The 18,467-nt window shown below is 41.6% G+C and overlaps 2 protein-coding genes across 2 annotated transcripts in view; both read left to right on the top strand.

Annotated features, from left to right (window-relative positions):
* Nucleotides 1–80: 80 nt before the first annotated feature.
* The window catches only part of LOC119728537 (C2 domain-containing protein 5-like), a 48,121-nt gene continuing 29,734 nt past the window's right edge, over nucleotides 81–18,467 (top strand). The window contains exons 1-7 of the mRNA XM_038200817.1: nucleotides 81–238; nucleotides 3,053–3,158; nucleotides 4,515–4,601; nucleotides 5,890–5,930; nucleotides 6,625–6,670; nucleotides 14,603–14,783; nucleotides 17,124–17,209. Of these exons, the coding sequence (XP_038056745.1) occupies nucleotides 3,069–3,158; nucleotides 4,515–4,601; nucleotides 5,890–5,930; nucleotides 6,625–6,670; nucleotides 14,603–14,783; nucleotides 17,124–17,209 (531 nt within the window). The 5' untranslated portion in view covers nucleotides 81–238; nucleotides 3,053–3,068. The remainder of the gene's footprint in view (nucleotides 239–3,052; nucleotides 3,159–4,514; nucleotides 4,602–5,889; nucleotides 5,931–6,624; nucleotides 6,671–14,602; nucleotides 14,784–17,123; nucleotides 17,210–18,467) is intronic.
* LOC119728536 (C-type lectin mannose-binding isoform-like) lies at nucleotides 11,072–12,781 on the top strand. Its single transcript, XM_038200816.1, has one exon. The coding sequence runs from the start codon at nucleotides 11,368–11,370 to the stop codon at nucleotides 12,139–12,141; it is 774 nt and encodes a 257-aa protein (XP_038056744.1). The 5' UTR covers nucleotides 11,072–11,367; the 3' UTR covers nucleotides 12,142–12,781.

The following is an 18,467-nucleotide window of genomic DNA, read 5'->3' as shown; positions in this document are numbered from 1 at the left end:
CCCCGTTTTTCGACAGCTAGACCCGCATCCCCCCTCCCACCGCACCCCACGCCCCACTTTTTACCTGCATGCCCCGAGAGAGGGCGCAATTACGTCTAGACGTAAACAACAGCAGAACAGTAACACAGGTTCCCCAGTGCTGAGATTTCAACTTAACAAAACAAGATACTTAATAACATGTTGATACAATTGTTTTCAAGAAATTTGAATTAAACAACGACGTTTTGACGAGGTACAGGTAAGTTAGCTGTCTAAACTCGGGGACGTAGACTTATTGGGCTAACAATAATAATTTACTGACTTAGTTGCAGAGAACCTATTTCGTGAAAAAGTGGATAATTAAAAAAAAAAGTCTCCTCCATGGGCGTCGCGAGGGGGGGGGGGCAAGGGGGGAACTTCCCCCTCCCGGAAAAGCAAACAAAAAACAAAAAAAAGAAAGTAAAAAAGAAAAGAAAAGAAAAGAAAAAGAGCCGCGAAGTCATTTAATGACCCCCCCCCCTCTTGAAAAAATCCTGGCGACGCCCATGGTCTCCTCATAAATAAATTTTGTAAAATTAATATGAACACATACTAGTGCCCTTTCCTCAACAAAGTAAAACCATACAATGATGGAAAAGAATGTTGCATCCTGACACCACTTTTATCATCATATTCTCAGTGACGGTCAGTCATTCCAAAAGTGCTGAAATTGAAGACATGAAACTGGGACTGAGAAACATTTCCAATTTTGTCAGAAAATACTTTGAAAATGCACTGGACATGCTGGACTCTCCATAGGCCGGGGGCCATTGAGACAACTGGACTCTGGACAACTTGACCGTTGAGAGTGAGACAACTCGACCGTTGAGTCAACTCGACCGTTGAGACAACTCGACCGTTGAGACAACTCGACCGTTGAGACAACTCGACCGTTGAGACAACTCGACCGTTGAGACAACTCGACCGTTGAGACAACTCGACCGTTGAGACAACTCGACCTTTGAGACAATTCGACCGTATGTTCGTCAAATGGAACTTTAAGTCGTCCATTGAGACAAGTCGCCTGTTGAGACAAGTCGACTCGCATGTTCTTGGGCCTGGGCTAGTACCAGGGATTTTTGCTGTGTTCAGCTTTGATCATAGCTCCATGCCTGATGACCTACAGCCTGTACTTATGTTAGCGATGAGCATGGATGCGGACCCTGGATGCCTGCCTAGTCTGTACAGGGCGTGTGCATGCTGCGATGCCGCACTGGTTCTAGGCAGCCCTGGCCTGATGCGACAGCCACCGGAGCGCTCACCGTGCATATGACGTGTGCCCGCCTGCTTCGTCTATACAGGGCGCTGTGTGCATGCCGCGTCGCCGCACTGGTTCTGGGCAGCCCAGGTCCAGCCCAACGTGACAGCCACCGGAGCGCTCACTGTGCATGTGACGTGTGCCCGCACACGTGGTGGTCCTGCCACAGATTATGCAACTTTCCCGCGCCATGTGTATGTATATACTTTTCAACAAAGTCGAGTTGTCTCAACGGTCTAGCTGTCCTGAATCCAGTTGTCCTGAGTCGAGTTGTCTCAACGGTCGAGTTGTCTCAACGGTCGAGTTGTCTCAACGGTCGAGTTGTCTCAACGGTCGAGTTGTGTCAACGGTCGAGTTGTCCCAACGGTCGCGTTGTCTCAACGGTCGCGTTGTCTCAACGGTCGCGTTGTCTCAACGGTCGCGTTGTCTCAACGGTCGAGTTGTCTCAACGGTCGAGTTGTCTCAACGGTCGAGTTGTCTCAACGGTCGAGTTGTCTCAACGGTCGCGTTGTCTCAACGGTCGCGTTGTCTCAACGGTCGAGTTGTCTCAACGGTCGAGTTGTCTCAACGGTTGAGTTGTCTCAACGGTCGAGTTGTCTCAACGGTCGAGTTGTCTCAACGGTCGCGTTGTCTCAACGGTCGAGTTGCCTCAACGGTCGAGTTGTCTCAACGGTCGAGTTGTCTCAACGGTCGAGTTGTCTCAACGGTCGAGCTGTCTCAATGGTCGAGCTGTCCTGAGTCGAGTTGTCTCAACGGTCGAGTTGTCTGACATTCCTCCATGGACTTTGTACACAAAAGTCTGGATAATAGTTTCTACATTCTTTCCATATTGTCTGTAAAATTTTCTTTCAGATTTTAATAATTTTGTCATTTATATTATAAAGGCAAAATTAAGAAAAACATAAGTTGTTGCCGACGATTGAACCGAGGCTCTCGATCGTCCCCAACTGATTTGCATAAAACAATAGTGGCCGCATGAGGTCGCTGTTCGCGCTGTATTTTTACTTGCATGTGCATAGCGCGTGAGGATATATGCCGACGATTGACCGCGTACGGGACGAATAACGACGAGAGCATTAACCAAGGCTAATTGTAGAACCACAATGTGTTTTGAATGGAAATTCTCAACAGCGACTGACAGTTAATAACGAACGCGAAATGAAAGAAGCTTACCCTTCTCAGTCGAATGCACAAAGCAATCAAAGTGGAGGATTGTTAAAGTTTGTTTCCCTGACAACGCTGCTTTGGGCGTTGTGTAGTTAGAGTTGAGTACACTGTTAGGAATATTGCATTTTTCGACAGTTGTTCCCCATTAATTAACAGCTAAAAATGGCCATCGGTATTGGGGAACATAGGTATTGGGGAACATGGGGTAGACCCCGTTCGTAGCTCTGGTGCTACAACGTCATGGAACTTTCATGAGGTAATCCATGTGTACATATCTCAAGAGAATGCAATGATGGATGATCACACTTCTTTGTACACTTTACAGTCTCAATATCAAGGTCGCTCATAATATTTCTGTGCTGCAATGCCTTTTCCGCAGACATTGTACACAGATTCCTGGGACTTTTGTAATTTCTTCAATAAGTTAATGGACTCTGTGCATGACCAAAAAATGGCGCTTTGTGACCACTTTCAAAAGCCAACGTGGGAGGGAGACACCACAAAATAAGCACAATTTCTTAAAAAACTGTGTGTACTTTGTGCCTTTCATGCGCGCTTTTTTGCGTTTAAGGTTTTTAATTTGTTTGTTTATGTTTGTTGTTAATGCAGTGAATAATATTGCAGAATGCCTGGCAAACTGAAGGTACAGATCATTGCAGCAAGGGACCTTCCTGTCATGGACAGGGCCAGCGATCTTGCTGATGCATTTGTCGAGGTACGTAGTAACAGGATTATTATTCAAAGAAATTTACTGGAGCGGGGTTTGAAGCCATGACCTCTGGAGTACCGTTCCAGTGCTCTACCAACTGAGCTCTCCAGCCTATGTTGGCGGTCCCTAATTCGTCAATATCCTTGTTCAAGAGGCGCTAGTCAGAAGTCATGAACCCAAGTATGCCATTTACTATTTCCTAAATGTGCATCCTGACTTTAACTTTTAAGTGGCTGTTGGTAGAGCACCGGAACGGCAATCCAGAGGGTGCAGGTTCAAACCCAGTCTGAAAATTTGGCACTCTCAATACTGTGTACGAGAGTCCCAAAACTTAAGGTATTGAAAACATGCAATGCAAGAAAACAGACTGGCACCTGAAACAACCAGTCCGATACCGCTTCAGTACTGCATCAATCAACTGTGCCAAAAGAAACGTGTCAAGTTAGGAACTAGTCTCAATTACTACACATTTCTCCATAGTCAGCCACCAGACTAATGACACTGAATGAAGAAGTCGGTCTTTTCAAACAGTTGGACCATGGTTGGACGTGTACCAGTCTAGTCTTTAGCCTCATTTTGAAATCACCTGACTTCTCTCTCGTGCAAAATATTGAAGAAAAGTCTACTTAAAAAATTGAATTGAGTCTGAAAACTTGGTTGGTGAAATACTGAGGATCTTTTCTTTGGCCAATGACAATTTTTGAAAAATTCAAGTTCCCAATCTGGTTCAAACCCCGCTCCAGTCAATTTCTTTGTTCAGCTTTTGAAAAATTATTATAATTCACCTCGTCAGTTTCACTCTGTGGTTCATATAAATAAAATATTATTTAACAACGAAGCAAAATAGAAACTTACTGACCTGTAAAAGGCTGTTGGCTATTGGCCTTGATTGGTGAATTTGTGCTATTACTTAGTTGCGGAAAAACCCATTTGCGCGGTCGGTCAATCCTGTAGCGAATATCAGACGTTACTCCCCCTTTTTAAAAAAAACAAAATCTCCAGAAAGATAAAGTGATTGACCGTAGGTTTGTCGCTGGGTGATTGACTGATGACTGGTAGCACGATCGCCCGGGCGATGTTGCAGATCCACCGATTGCGCCCAGTTTAATTGTCTCAAGTCACGTTACGATCAAGATGTCTGACATAAACCGGAGCATTTTGAAGAAATAAAGTTCTTAAAATTACAAGACGAAGTTTAAAGAGGCATTTTTCTAAGTTTTACCAACTGGTAGGGCCAAAGATCTATTCTTTGGGAACATTTCACTGGGATAGATACATGTAGTAAATTCTTATCAGATTGTTCTATTCCATAAGCTGCATGTACAGTGTAGATTACATTAAACTTATTCCTTTTCTTCGCAGGTCAAACTTGGACAAGTAACTCACAAGACAGAAACCTGTCGTAAGTCCCTCAACCCCCAGTGGCAGTCAGAGTGGTTCAAGTTTGAGGTGAGGATCGAGAATATTGGATTTGAATTCCTACAAATACACAGCGTAAAAAAAATCTAGATCAAGGTGGCTTCCGTTACTGAGTATTGGTTGTCTCAAATTGTCTTTGTGGTTTTCTTTGTGATTTATGGCCTGTTCATAGAGGCCTCAAAACTGGATGCTATTGTTAATTTTTGACAACAGAGATAATGTTCACATTATGAATTTTGCAAAAGATGTGTACATTTCAACCTAAGTGAATTTCACCAAAACATGTTTCTCTGTGTCAAATTTTCTTGCAACTGAGATGAGTATTTATTGCTTATAGGTAGAGTACTTATGTTTTGCTCCAACTACGATATAGCAGTGGCCTCAAATGTAGTTGGGACAGTCCTAACTACGGTTGAGATGATCCTGAAAATAGCCTCAAGTTTAGTTGTGACAGTGTTTTTGATGTCTTGGAATCTGAAAATTCCATTACCCAAGAACAGTTGCGTTCACATTGACCCCATAGTTTACTCCACACACAAGTATTGTAGCACATCTATTTAAGGCCCCCAAAAAAGTCTCCGGTTTCTGGTATGGAGCTTGCCCCAAAAGTGGTGCGGCGGACACGTTTTTATTTTTCTGCCGCCCCACTTTTTTTTTTTTCAAATGTCGGCTGATATTGCAGATGATGCTTCGATCCCCTTAAAACTCTCGAAAATATCCTTCAGAGTGGAGCTTGAGGTGACCTCAGTAAGGCCATAAGGCTTGAGAATTCTGCACCAACTTACCATCTCGACCGACACGAACATTCTTCAGGAATTTTGGATAGTCAAGACAAAAATCAGAGAAAACGGTAACGTCAGACCATACAGCGACATTAACATCGTGCTGGTCATTAGTCTGCTCCCTTACATATTGCGCTAATTAAAAAGCGTTTACAGGTTCCAGATACAAGACCATCGCTCTCTCAGTCTGGCTTCCAGACACACAATTACATAATTACAACACTGCCTGCAAATGGTGCCCGACTAAATTTAGTGAAAAATATTTGGGAGCCCAGAGAGGCCGCATAAAGCTTATACTCGATCGTAACCCCATCTAAAAACATGTTAAAATTGTGCAGCAGCAGGATTCCAGTCAAACCAGTGAGTTTGGCAGATTAGAGACATCATCTTATATTGAAAAAAAAAAGTTGTTAATTTTGCTGACGGCTGCGGCGCGCACGTGCAGACCAGAAACCGGAGACTTTTTTTTGTGGCCTAATAGAAGTTTTATTGAAATATCAAACTTTATAATAAATAAATTGATGTTTTGTTTTAAGGTTGATGATGAGGAATTGCAGGACGAACCACTGCAGCTAAGGTAACCTCTTTCATTTAACTTCATAGTATATCATTTTCAGACTGATATAGCAGCAGTCTCATCTGGCATACCTAAAAGTGGGATACCCCCCCCCCCCCAAATGAACATTTTAGCTTCCCTGAACCTTACCTGTGTCTAAAGCCACTGTTACAAATCCCCCACCCTAAGAAATCCAATGATGCATTTTATATTTTGTCTACTTTGACCCTAACCGCCCTGAATCCTTCAAAATCCTCTTTGCCAAAGTGGAGGAATTTGGAGGATTGAGGTTACATGGTAAAAGTGCGTAACTGATTTCATAGGATGCACTTTGTCAAGGTCTTGGGTTGGACCTTGTGTTGTTTTTGCTCAGTCATGCATAAATATAGGCCTGGATTATGCTTGAAATCCTCCGTACTGCTCCAGGATGTCACTGCCTCTGCCTCAGCCTATTGACAGTCACTGCTGCAGGACTTTGCAGGATTCAGGCAGTGGTCACCCCTCCACGGACCATATTCATGAAATAATGGAGGAATTTGCAGGATTCAGGCTATATGCAATTTTTCCATGAGGCCAATTGGAGGATTTAGCAGGATTGAGGCTACATCCTAGCAAAATGGCCTAGGGAGTTAGGGTTCGGGAAGCTTAAATCATGTTTTTATAAAGCATTGAATTGACATTAAAACAATATTAATTATTAGTAATTGTCTTGCAGAATAATGGACTACGACACATACAGTGCTCATGATGCCATAGGCAAGGTAAACCCTATTAAGGCAATAACAGTGTGAGGAGCCGGTCTTCACTGCGTGATAATGACCGGGTGTGGGGGTGACCGCTGTTAATGGACCGAGACGAATTAACAGCGGTCACCCCCACACCCGGTCATTATCACGCAGTGAAGACCGGCTCCTCACACTGTTATTCCCTTATTATTATGGGGGGTCCTCTCGCGTGTGACAGTCCTTCATAGTCCAGGCAATATAAGGTTTGACCTCAAACAAATTGCAACAGAATTTTTTTCACCGCAGTGCATTTCTATAAGGTCCCTAAAATGACATACTAAAAGTCCAAAAAAATCCAAGTGGTGGAAATATGCCTAAGTTGCATAAATCCAAAATGGCCGCATATTTTAGGACTTTTACATTGATTTGGTCATATTTCTCATACTAGATAGCTTCTTGAGGAACTTCAAACAACAATTTTAGTCCTTTTACATTGATTTTATCATTATTCTAGTCCTAGGTAAATTTCAAGATCCCTATGTTTCCCAAATTTGCCAAATGCGGTGTAATAATTTGCATAAATGCCATATATTAATTTGCATAAATTAAAGTTAAAATTATGGCTGTCATGTGTTGACATCACAACTGAATTTTTCCTAATAACTTCTTGTTCATTTATGTTTACATAAATATCACACCACAGAGGTCTCTATATGGTCCCGAAAAAAACTTAAAAAAAGAAAAATCCAAGTGGTGGAAATATGCTTAATTTGCATTAATTAAAAATAGCCACTAATTATATGATTTTCATATTGATTTGGCCATAACTCTTGTCCTACATTGCTTTTTGGGGTCTTTTATACAACAATTTGTCCTTTTACATTGATTTCATCATTATTCTAGTCCTGGGTACCTTTCGAGATCTCTCTGTTTCCAAATTTGCTAAATGCCGTATAATAATTTGCATAAATGCCGTATATTAATTTGCATAAATTAAAGTTAAAATTATGGCTGCCATGTGTGTGGACACGTCACAATTGAATTTTCTCTAACAACTTCTAGTTCAGTTATGTATCACACCACAGAGCATCTCTATGTCTGTATGTGGTCCCGAAAAAAAAAGTTAAAAAAAAATCCAAGTGCTGGAAAATATGTCTAATTTGCATAAATTCAAAATGTCCACTAATTATATGATTTTCATACTGGTTTGGCCATAATTCTCGTCCTACATTACTTTTTGGGGCACTTTAAACAAAGTGTTGTCCTTTTACATTGATTTCCTCATTATTCTAGTCCTGGGTACCTTCCAAGATCCCTATGTTTCCCAAATTTGCCAAATGCTGTATAATAATTAGCATAAATGCCTTATACTAATTTGCATAAATTCAAAAAAAGTAAAGTTGAAGTTACAGCACAATTAGGATCTGTGTTGGGACTTATGCCATGAAAAATGGGTCGCGGGGATAACTATTCATCAGGTTTTGCACTTTTATTGAGCCTGATTTAAGAGGCGAAAGATACATATTGAGTAATCTTCATCCAAGAACAGAATGACAAAGTTAAATACTAATTCTAAACAATTAACAAGGAACAAGTAGCAAGTCAATTAAATAAAAACACAATTAAAGTTAAAGTCGCACTTATTTAAGTGGTTCTCGCTAAATCATTAACATCAGTTTTGATTATGCAACTAAAAAATACAAAATACGGAATAGTAAATGAAATGAAACTGTAGCTTAACTTCTTATATATGATTACTGTGAAGGGAGAAAACAATTGTACTTTCCCTGATAATCCAAGTTCAGTTATGAATACAGAAATATCACAAAGATCCATATTGACGACCTTTCATCCATATTGGCTTGCATGCTCTGTTAGTCTGGTTGTTATCATCTACACGTACATCTTTGTATCTTAGAATGAACACTTATGTGGCAGTCTGTAATCTTCAGCAGCATTAGGATCAATGTCTGGTTGTAGGCGAGTTGGCACAACTAGTGCCACGGCATTCAGTGCAAGCAGTTGTACAAGACAGGCCATACTTTCGGCACGTGCAGTTTCTATTCGCACAAGTCTTTCTTACACCCACATCGGATGACCTCAAGTAGTGATGGTGGTGCAGGCGGTTTGTCCATTTGTATGGGAAGATTTGCCATCAATGACCTGCCAACCCCCATCTGCTGGAGGCAATTTGTTTACTTGTAATCATATATGATAATAATAGAAGTTAAGCTACAGTTTCATTTCATTTACTATTCCGTAGTTTGTATTTTTGAGTTAAGTGATTTAGCGAGAACCACTTGAATAATGAAGATAACTCAATTCGTATCTTTCGCCTCTTCTCCAATATACAGATCAGACTCAATAAAAGTTCGAAACCTGTGGAATAGTTTCCCCTGCGACCCATTTGTCATGGCCTAAGTCCCAACATGGGTCAGAATCAGTGTGCCATAATTGTAACTTAACTTTACTTTATTTGAAATTATGCAAATTATTTTACGGCATTTGGCAAATTTGGGAAACATTGGGATCTCGAAAGGTACCCAGGACTAGCATAATGATGAAATCATGTAAAAAAAACAAATTGTTGCTTGAAGGGAATATACAACATTTGCTGTTGCTGCAGTTTTAAGAAATATATGGATTTGGAGGATTAGTATGTTATAGCAATTTTGTTGAACTGACTTGTTTCACGTTTTGGGCTGGTAGATGCTGGAAAAACCAAGAAAATCAATCATATTCTTGTAGTCTGGTTCCCTGACCCCATTGGCAGATCCAGCGGGGGGCGCAGGGGGCGCACGCCCCCCCCCCCCCCCCCGGCAAATATTTTAAAATGTATACTATCGGTGGAAAACGGACGGTGATCGATCCGACGGGCCACGCGTTTTGAGTTTGAGGAAGAAAAATCGTTCAAAAGGCGTGGCAATTTTCACGCACCTCCTAATATAGCTCTATGGACTGCACGCGCACAACTGCTGCGTACAATGCGTATGAAGGTCAAACCGTTTTCACGCTCCGGGCTTGGTGACTAAATAAAATCAAACAATGGCCAATTCAGATTCTATTAAAATATTTTTCGGATACGTTTCATGCCAGTTTGTCACACTCCCCAAATATGGATCCGCTGTAATGAAATATTCAAATTCATGTCAGTTATATGACTGATGAGCGCGGAACAATTACAAATTATGTGCATGTTCTCAACTTTAGGCTTTGAATACAGAAGAACTTCATAAGAGCAAGAGTATATATATAGGCCTATATGTACTTGAAACAAATGAAACAAAATATCCCCTCATAATTTTAAAAACTTATGCTAAAAAAAATCTGGGGAAAGTGGCCAGGAAACTCCTCAGATTGCACCACAGAGCATCTACGATCTAAAATTTCCCGGGGCCCTTAAGCTGGCCCCGGACCCCACGCCGTAAGGGCTTCGCGATCCGCGCTCGCAGGTCCTCGACAATTCTAGCCCCCCCCCCCCCAGCAAATGGCAGTCTGGATCCGCCCCTGCCCTGACCCCACTTACGATGAATCAGAGCAATGTATAGACGTTGGGGAATTGTAAGGTCGGAGAATCAGTCTAGCAGGTTTGAACTCCTTCACAGGTGTGTGATCAATTGCAAAGAAAATGCGGAATAACTAAATTTGAAAAATTAAGAGAAGTTTTTGAAAAAAGCCAGTTTTCTCCAACACTGGTAAGCCGACCAGCGTTGGAAAAATACAATTTTTCTTGACAATGTCAGCACACCAGGAGCTACGATTTTACAGGATGCTTTTAATTGACTGTCATTCCCTAACAATCCAGTAAGTTATTTCGTGATAATGTGATCATTTCGTTTTTTGATGTTTGCAAATGTTGTATATTCCCTTTACAGCACCCCCAAAAGCAATGTAGGACGAGAATTATGGCAAAATCAATATGAAAATCATGTTTTTAGGTGGTCATTTTGAATTTATGCAAATTAGGTATATTTCCACCACTTGGATTTTTGGGGACTATTTTAGGGGCCTTACAGAAATGCACCGTGATATTTATGTATAAATAACTGAACTTGGGTTATCAGGGAAAATTGAATTGTGACATGTCCACACATATGGCAGCCATAATTTTAACTTTAATTTATGCAAATTAATATATGGCATTTATGCAAATTAATATACGGCATATGGAAAATTTGGGAAACATGGGGATCTTGAAAGTTACCTAGGACTAGAATAATGATGAAATCAATGTAAACGGACTAAAATTGTCGTTTTAAGTACCTCAAAAAGCTATCGAGTATGAGAAATATGACCAAATCAATGTGAAAGTCCTAAAATTTTCGGCCATTTTGGATTTATGCAAATTAGGCATATTTCCACCACTTGGATTTTTTTGGACTTTTAGTATGTCATTTTAGGGACCTTATAGAAATGCACTGTGGTAGAAAAAAATCCTGTTGCAATTTGTTTGAGGTTCACTCAAAAAATGAAGTATTTTGCCTGGACTATCAGTGTAATAAGCTAATGAGTTTGGTAGCTATGGCAACATTATATTGTAGCCATGGCAACGGACTGAAACATTGTACACGAGTGTGTGGTTCATCGCCCATATTGCTTTGCCGCAGCGCGGAGTTGTCATTTCGAGCCAGCCAGTGATTCTTGCCGTTTCACAGCCAAGTCCGATCTCAGAAAATTGACACTTTGTAAACTTGAGTGACTGAAAAGCGAACGTTTCGAATTGTCCGCTCATCATGGCGTTTATGTCCGAATTCTTTGCCATTGTGGTTGCCATTTTATCGATGAGGGCCCTCTCTGAGTCAAATCTCTGCCCGTCTCGGTCCCCTGTCAAATGCTCTTGCCCGCAAGAGTGGCAATTGTGGGGTAACGAGTGTTATCGCCTCACTCCTTCATACTATAATTGGGATGACGCCAAGAAAGTTTGCCAAGGCATGGGAGGCAAGATGGCCACTCCTCGCTCGCTCGAGGAACTGAACTTCATGGTGGAACTGGCACGAAAGGAGGACGGTGAATACTACGCCTGGATTGCTTGCAATGACAAAGAGGTTGAAGGAACTTGGGAGTGTGACGGTCAGGAAGGAGGCGAGCCCTTCTTGGTATGGGCTGATGGGCAACCAAATAATTGGAAAGGCAATCAAGATTGTGCTAAGTTAGTCGTACGTTATATAGACACGATGGATGATGAACAATGTGAGAGATGGTGGAAGGCTTTTTGTGTTCGTCTCTCAACCCAACCCCGTCAATACTGCCTCTCTACCGACACCCACAGCCGCATTCTCAACTCAACGTGCCTCCTCGACCACAACATCCGGGAGTTTATCACCGAGGGCGTGGTCGCCTGTGGCTCAGCCTGCGCCCAGGAGCCCGGATGCCGCTCTTTCAACATCAAGAAAACCGAAGACGGGAAGAAGATATGCCAGCTGAACAACAGCACAAGCTCCGAAGATAAGGATAAGTTTCAGAAGACTGATTATTTCTGTGTGTACTCAGAGGTGTGCCTTGGCTAGTCATGACAATAATGGAACAATTTCAAAGATGCACTCTGCGAACTTGTGAATTCGGATTTCGTTCCGACGATAAAACATTCGCGAGACACTTGTTCTTATCTTTACATCACGTAGCAACTATTTCATTTTTTTTTGTTCGTTCTGAAACGAAAACACAGCTTCTGATGTACTTTGAAGTAAAGAATATGCATGTAAATACTTTGCTCTTTTTGCGAACATGAAAAATGATTGGATTGAAAGCATTTTGAGCTGATGAAAATCGTTCGATTTCTTTCCATAGATTGCATAACAGATTTAAAGCGCTACTGCATTGTACATTTGCAAGTAGTTCTTGTTTTTGCAATGTTTGCATTTGTCAAAACCGACAACAAATATTGTAGATCAATTTTATCGTTTATTTCATATTTCTTAAATTATTATTACCATCACCATTTTCTTTATTTACACTAAAAAAAGGAATTTTTAAATCACTCATGCACGTGTAGCATAAAAAGCAACATCCTTTTCAGCAATGGTTTTCAAGACTGATTTTTATCGATTTTGAAGCCAGCTACAATTTCTTAAGTTGTTCGACAGTCATGTACAATTCAAATTTTTTGAAAATTTCAAATCGTTGGCAAATGGCATGATAAGGCCTAAAAAAAAAATATTCGGTCTCTGGTCAGACCAAAGTTCCGGAATTGACGCGGCCACGCGGCTTTTGGGGGGGGGGGGGTTTGGCTTTTTTTTTTTCTTCTTCAAGCTTGGATTGTACAGACAAGGTGGGTACTATTTTGCTTTTTTGGTGTCCTCATGTACATTGGTGTCCTCCATAATTTGCCGTGGTGCTTTTCGATCATTTGCCTTGGTGCAATTTCCCATTCCTTGGTGCTCTTTGGTAAAAAAAAACTGAGGAGGTGCGGAAATAGAGGGCGCTGTTGGAGCTACCGCGGAACATTTTGGGGAAAAAAAAGATCGACGCGCATGATTAAAATCGACGCGCGCGCTGACCAGAGACCGACTTATTTTTTTTTTGGCCTAACATGAACATTATATTTTACATACAGTGGTGAATCTGCACCCTGTTGCTTTGTAAGAACCTTGTTTTGTAAGAATAAATGTCATTATTGGTGTTGTAGGTAAAGGACATCATAGCTGTCATAACTTGTTATTGTTTGTGATGAACTTATTGGAACTTTTTAGTAAGCTTTAAAAATGGACGTGGTCAGGTGACCTGTCTGGAGAATGCGATACCCGAGTACAGAGCATAATGTTCGGGTTTTTGCCAAAGTTTGTAGCAGGATTTCAACTCTTGTGGGGGTGACCGCTGTTAATGGACCGAGACGAAGTCGAGGTCCATTAACAGCGGTCACCCCCACACCCGGTCATTATCACGCAGTGAAGACCGGATCTTCACACTGTTATTCCCATTAATAAATACCTTTTTAACGAAATAAACAGTTAAAATGCTCCAATTTTTTTACTTTCTTTCGGCGATATTTCCAAACTTTTTTGTGTTCATGTTCGTGGGCCATATTTTAGCTTAACAGCTATAGTATAACGACGTAAACTCAACAGAAACTGCTGCCGTAGTGAAACAAATTACAACAATGTTTTCATATCTTTACCTGATGGAGGAAGCTGAAATCTCGTTTACACATTCCTTGTGTCCGGAATTACAAAGATGCTTGGTTTAGGAAAGGTAAATATGTCGGTGGGTGAAGTGTTCAAAGAAAATAAATCGTAGATCTACGCTTTCGTCGTAAACATTCTCAATATATACTGCACTGCTGTACGATGTCGTTTCAAAACTTCCTTACGCGCGCACGCACGCATCCCTAGCAACTGTGTTGCGTACGCGCGCGTCAGTCTCACGCGATGGGGGTTGAGCGCATGTGCAGTGCTCTATTGTTACAAGCTACCGCAGGACTGTTACTACATTTTGACCAATCATTGGCTTGCATGGGGCTGAACGGGGCTTGATCAATGCTGGTTCAGGGGCCATTTATTCGCTTGATCTTTGAAGCCGGTCCATTATCACCGTTAATGCCCGGCCACATGATCGAGTCTCGACCAATCAGAAACCATCAACTCTCCAAGGTATTTATTAATGTCATTTTAAACCATATCTATTTTATACTTTAAACTGCCGGAGTTGACGAAATCATTGTGAATATTTTAGAAAACATATGTGATCGATCAAGCTAGATGAGTCGTTTGTCGACCCTGGTCAAATTTTTTTAATACAGATTTGAAAAGAGCACAATCTCAGCATTACTGATGTGAAAACCGCATGTTGATACCGGAACACCAAGAGATGCGATGAAGTGATGTGATGAAGTGGCCCTATTTTGGCCTGAATCTCCTAATAAACATTTTGACAAATGACTCATTTAATAGCTTGATCGCATCACATATTAAAAATTAGGTGCACCTGGTTTCTAGGGTTAACAACAGAATATTCTAATCTGCCCCTCCCCAGGTTTACATCGATCTGAACCCCCTACTTTTGAAAGATGGAGCATCCGAGATAGCAGGCTGGCTGCCTATTTATGACACCATGCACGGTATGAGAGGGGAGATCAGTGTGGTGGTCAAAGTGGATCTGCTAGAAAATGTCAGCAAGTTCAAGGAATCGTCATGTGGGGTTCAGTTCTTCAGTTGTAAGTCTTGAAATAACATCTTCCCCCTTCCTCTTAAAACAAGCTGGTTAATTTGTGGCCAGATTATCTTTGTCGGTCGCATAATTTCAAAATTAGGGCCAAATGCCAGCAGGCTTTTAAAACAATTGCAAAACTACTGGACCAGTCCGATATGTTTTCCAGTGTAATGGAGCACATACCAATCATTGGTACATCATGTATAGGGTTGGTCAGCAACTGAATCAAGGATGATCTGGCCACAAATAAAACAGTTTGTCCCCTAAAAATACAGTGTGTATCAACAAAATGCAAAGAAAATATAACGGAATGCCAGACGCAGAATGTGTAACCAACATAGATAATATAGATATGGTATGAAAGATACGCCTTTCCACTTTAAAATGAGACATCAAACATCTGAATCTGATGATTTTTGAAACAGTTATGAGTAATATTGAGCATGGGACCAAGTTTTCAATTTTTAGGCATTGGTGTTAAGGTAGCCTAATTGCCTCTGTGTGGATAATTGCCGTGCCTACAAAAATGTGTTTAGTGAGTAAACACAATTCTAAACACTTGCTTGCTATCACCTCATGCTAAAAATGTTTAACATGTAAACAAGTGTACAAACTGATAGCAAGAAAGTGTGTAGAATTGTGTTAACTCGCTAAACACATTTTTGTAGGCGAGGCAATTAGCCACACAGAGGCTATTAGGCTACCTTTGTCCCAATGCCTAAAATTGAAAACTTGGTCCCACGGTCAATTTGACCTCTCTTGGAAAATAACTCTGTCAAAAATAATCAGATTTGGACGTTTGATGTCTCATATATTAAAGTGGAAGGCGTATTTTTCAAACCATACCTATATACACACTGTATAGTCGCTGACAAGGTCCCTGATTTGTTCGTTGGGTCGCCATCTTGAAATCATGTGAACAGATTATGTGCTTTCATTGGCTAGTTAATCTTTTTAGTTCAGCACGTAGCTCAGGTTGCCTGCACACGGTGAGTTTTTTGCGTTGCGAGGCAAAAGAAATCAGAAAGGAGAGATATTTGCCTCAAGGCCTTGTGAGGCAGAAAACTCAGCAAAAATTGACGATAGGCCCTATATTTTCTTAGCTAGGTGCTGAGCAAACGGCCTCGAATGACTTTTTGCTCAGGATTGAATATATCATATCATTTCAGTCATTAAAAACTGTTGCAACATTGAATTACAACAAAGTAATGGTATAGCTGGAGTTACCCAGCCCTGAGTTTTATCATTGGGTTGTCATCTAGGGCTGGAGCGAGTTTTTCTTGTAACTTGTAGTATAGGCAAAAATTTTTGGAAAATGTTCAATTTTGTCCCCGTTACACACTAATTGCAACTGCAACTCACCCCAAACTTGCCTGGAATAACCATTACACAGGTCCTTGAAGTAAAAAACGATCCACGATGAAGATTCAGCCTACAATTGCAGTGAAAACAGGAGGAATAACCGCTAACCTGACAACCTTGCTGGCATGGCCAGGACCGCAATTGGTTTGTGCACAAAAAAAAATTGTGTACAATGAATGGCGGTCGATTACCATGCACGTACAGCTCACTGGTACTCGGCGTTTTTGCGGTCGGTGCATGACGTGACGCGGAAGCGTAATACCCGATGACTGTTTTATGCATTGATAAGAGGTTCACTCGCATCACAGTGCGGTACTGGAACGGCAACCGTCGAGTAACACTGCACTATGAATGCACGATAGCCGGCCAACTCGACGGTTGCCGTTCCAGTACCGCACTGTGATGCGAGTGAACCTCTTATTAATGCATGAAACAGTCATCGGGTATTACGCTTCCGCGTCACGTCATGCACCGACCGCAAAAACGCCGAGTACCAGCGAGCTGTACGTGCATGGTAATCGACCGCCATTCATTGTACACAATTTTTTTTTGTGCACAAACCAATTGCGGTCCTGGCCATGCCAGCAAGGTTGTCAGGTTAGCAGTTATTCCTCCTGTTTTCACTGCAATTGTAGGCTGAATCTTCATCGTGGATCGTTTTTTACTTCAAGGACCTGTGTAATGGTTATTCCAGGCAAGTTTGGGGTGAGTTGCAGTTGCAATTAGTGTGTAACGGGGACAAAATTGAACATTTTCCAAAATGTTTTGCCTATACTACAAGTTACAAGAAAAACTAGCTCCAGCCCTAATAGACAACCCAATGATAAAACTCAGGGCTGGGTAACTCCAGCTAGTAATGGTAAGTGTTATTTTGTCAGTAAACAGTAGTGTAAATTTTTCCCAAAATAAACTTCAAGTTGTGCAGTCACTGGTAGTCCATTATGTTTTTATATTATATTTGTAATTTGTTTTTGTCTTTCAGCTAGTGGCATTCCTACTTGTTACACTGTGAGTGCTGTTCATGGTTTTGTAGAGGAGCTAGTCGTCAATGATGACCCTGAGTATCAGGTAGGAGACAAATAGATACACAGCCACTTAAATTTTGTATTAAACATCTGGGATAGTTGAACCATTCCAATAGTGATCCTTGCATGCGCACGGGGCCCCCTTCAATGGAGAAACCATTGTGCATGCTATTGTACAAAGCAACCGCCTGTGACGGATTGAACAATAGCTAGCACAATGCTTTCACCATTGAAGGGGGCTCCGTGGTAGAGTTGATAGCGCGCCCGGATTGGTCTGTTGATTGATAGCGTGTCAAGTGGGTGGTTTGCCATGAGAAGTGTTTAAAATCGGTCATGCGACCCGCGCTCCACGCATCCTGCCACGCTTGCTGTCGACAACCCAGCAGCGGTGTAGCCAGGGTTCTCATCCTTGGGGGGGGGGGGGAGTGGGGGGCTGGATGACACAGTGGGACGGGTGCCCAAGTTCATCCACGCTCAAAAGGTAGACAGGTTTTTTTCACTGGACACCCGACCTCCGTAAAATAAAAAAGTGGGTGGGGGGACACTATCTTCACATGGGAGCGCTGTTCAAAACCAACATGATCAATGTCAAGAGCATTTGACAGGGGACCGAGACAGGCAGAAATTTGACTCAGAGAGGGCCCTCATTGATAAAATGGCAACCTCAATGGCAAAGAATTCGGACATAAACGCCATGATGAGCGGACAATTCGAAACGTTCGCTTTTCAGTCACTCAAGTTTACAAAGTGTCACTGTGAAATGGCGAGAATCACTGGCTGGCTCGAAATGACAACTCCGAGCGGCGGAAAAGCAATAAGGGCGATGAGCCACACACTCGTGTACAGTGTTTCAGTCCGTTGCCATGGCTACAATATAATGTTGCCATAGTTACCAAACTCATTAGCTTAATACACTGAAGGACTGTCACATGCGAGAGGACCCCCCCCCATTATAATGTATTTTCAAACCATATCTATTTTATACTTTAAACTGCCGGAGTTGACAAAATCATTGTGAATATTTAAGAAAACATAAATGACAGTCCTATTTTCCAAATAGGACTGTCATTTTCTACGATGGGGCGTTTAATATATTTATTTATGATTATTTGGCAATTGGCCGGATAGCCCACGCAAGTTTTTCGACTTTTTTCCCATTGGGGTTCCTTGGTAGAAGATGTGGAAAGAAATTACAGTTATCGTGGGGGGGGGGGGGGAACCCCAAAATGATATTCTAGAAAAAAACCACAGAATCAGGTAGGGACTGAAAACCCAATCCACATATTGGCCCAGGCAGGAAT

This window comes from Patiria miniata, unplaced genomic scaffold (genome assembly GCF_015706575.1).
Source record: "Patiria miniata isolate m_02_andy unplaced genomic scaffold, ASM1570657v1 HiC_scaffold_20, whole genome shotgun sequence".
Taxonomy (NCBI): domain Eukaryota; kingdom Metazoa; phylum Echinodermata; class Asteroidea; order Valvatida; family Asterinidae; genus Patiria; species Patiria miniata.
This window is presented reverse-complemented; position numbering and strand designations above follow the sequence as displayed.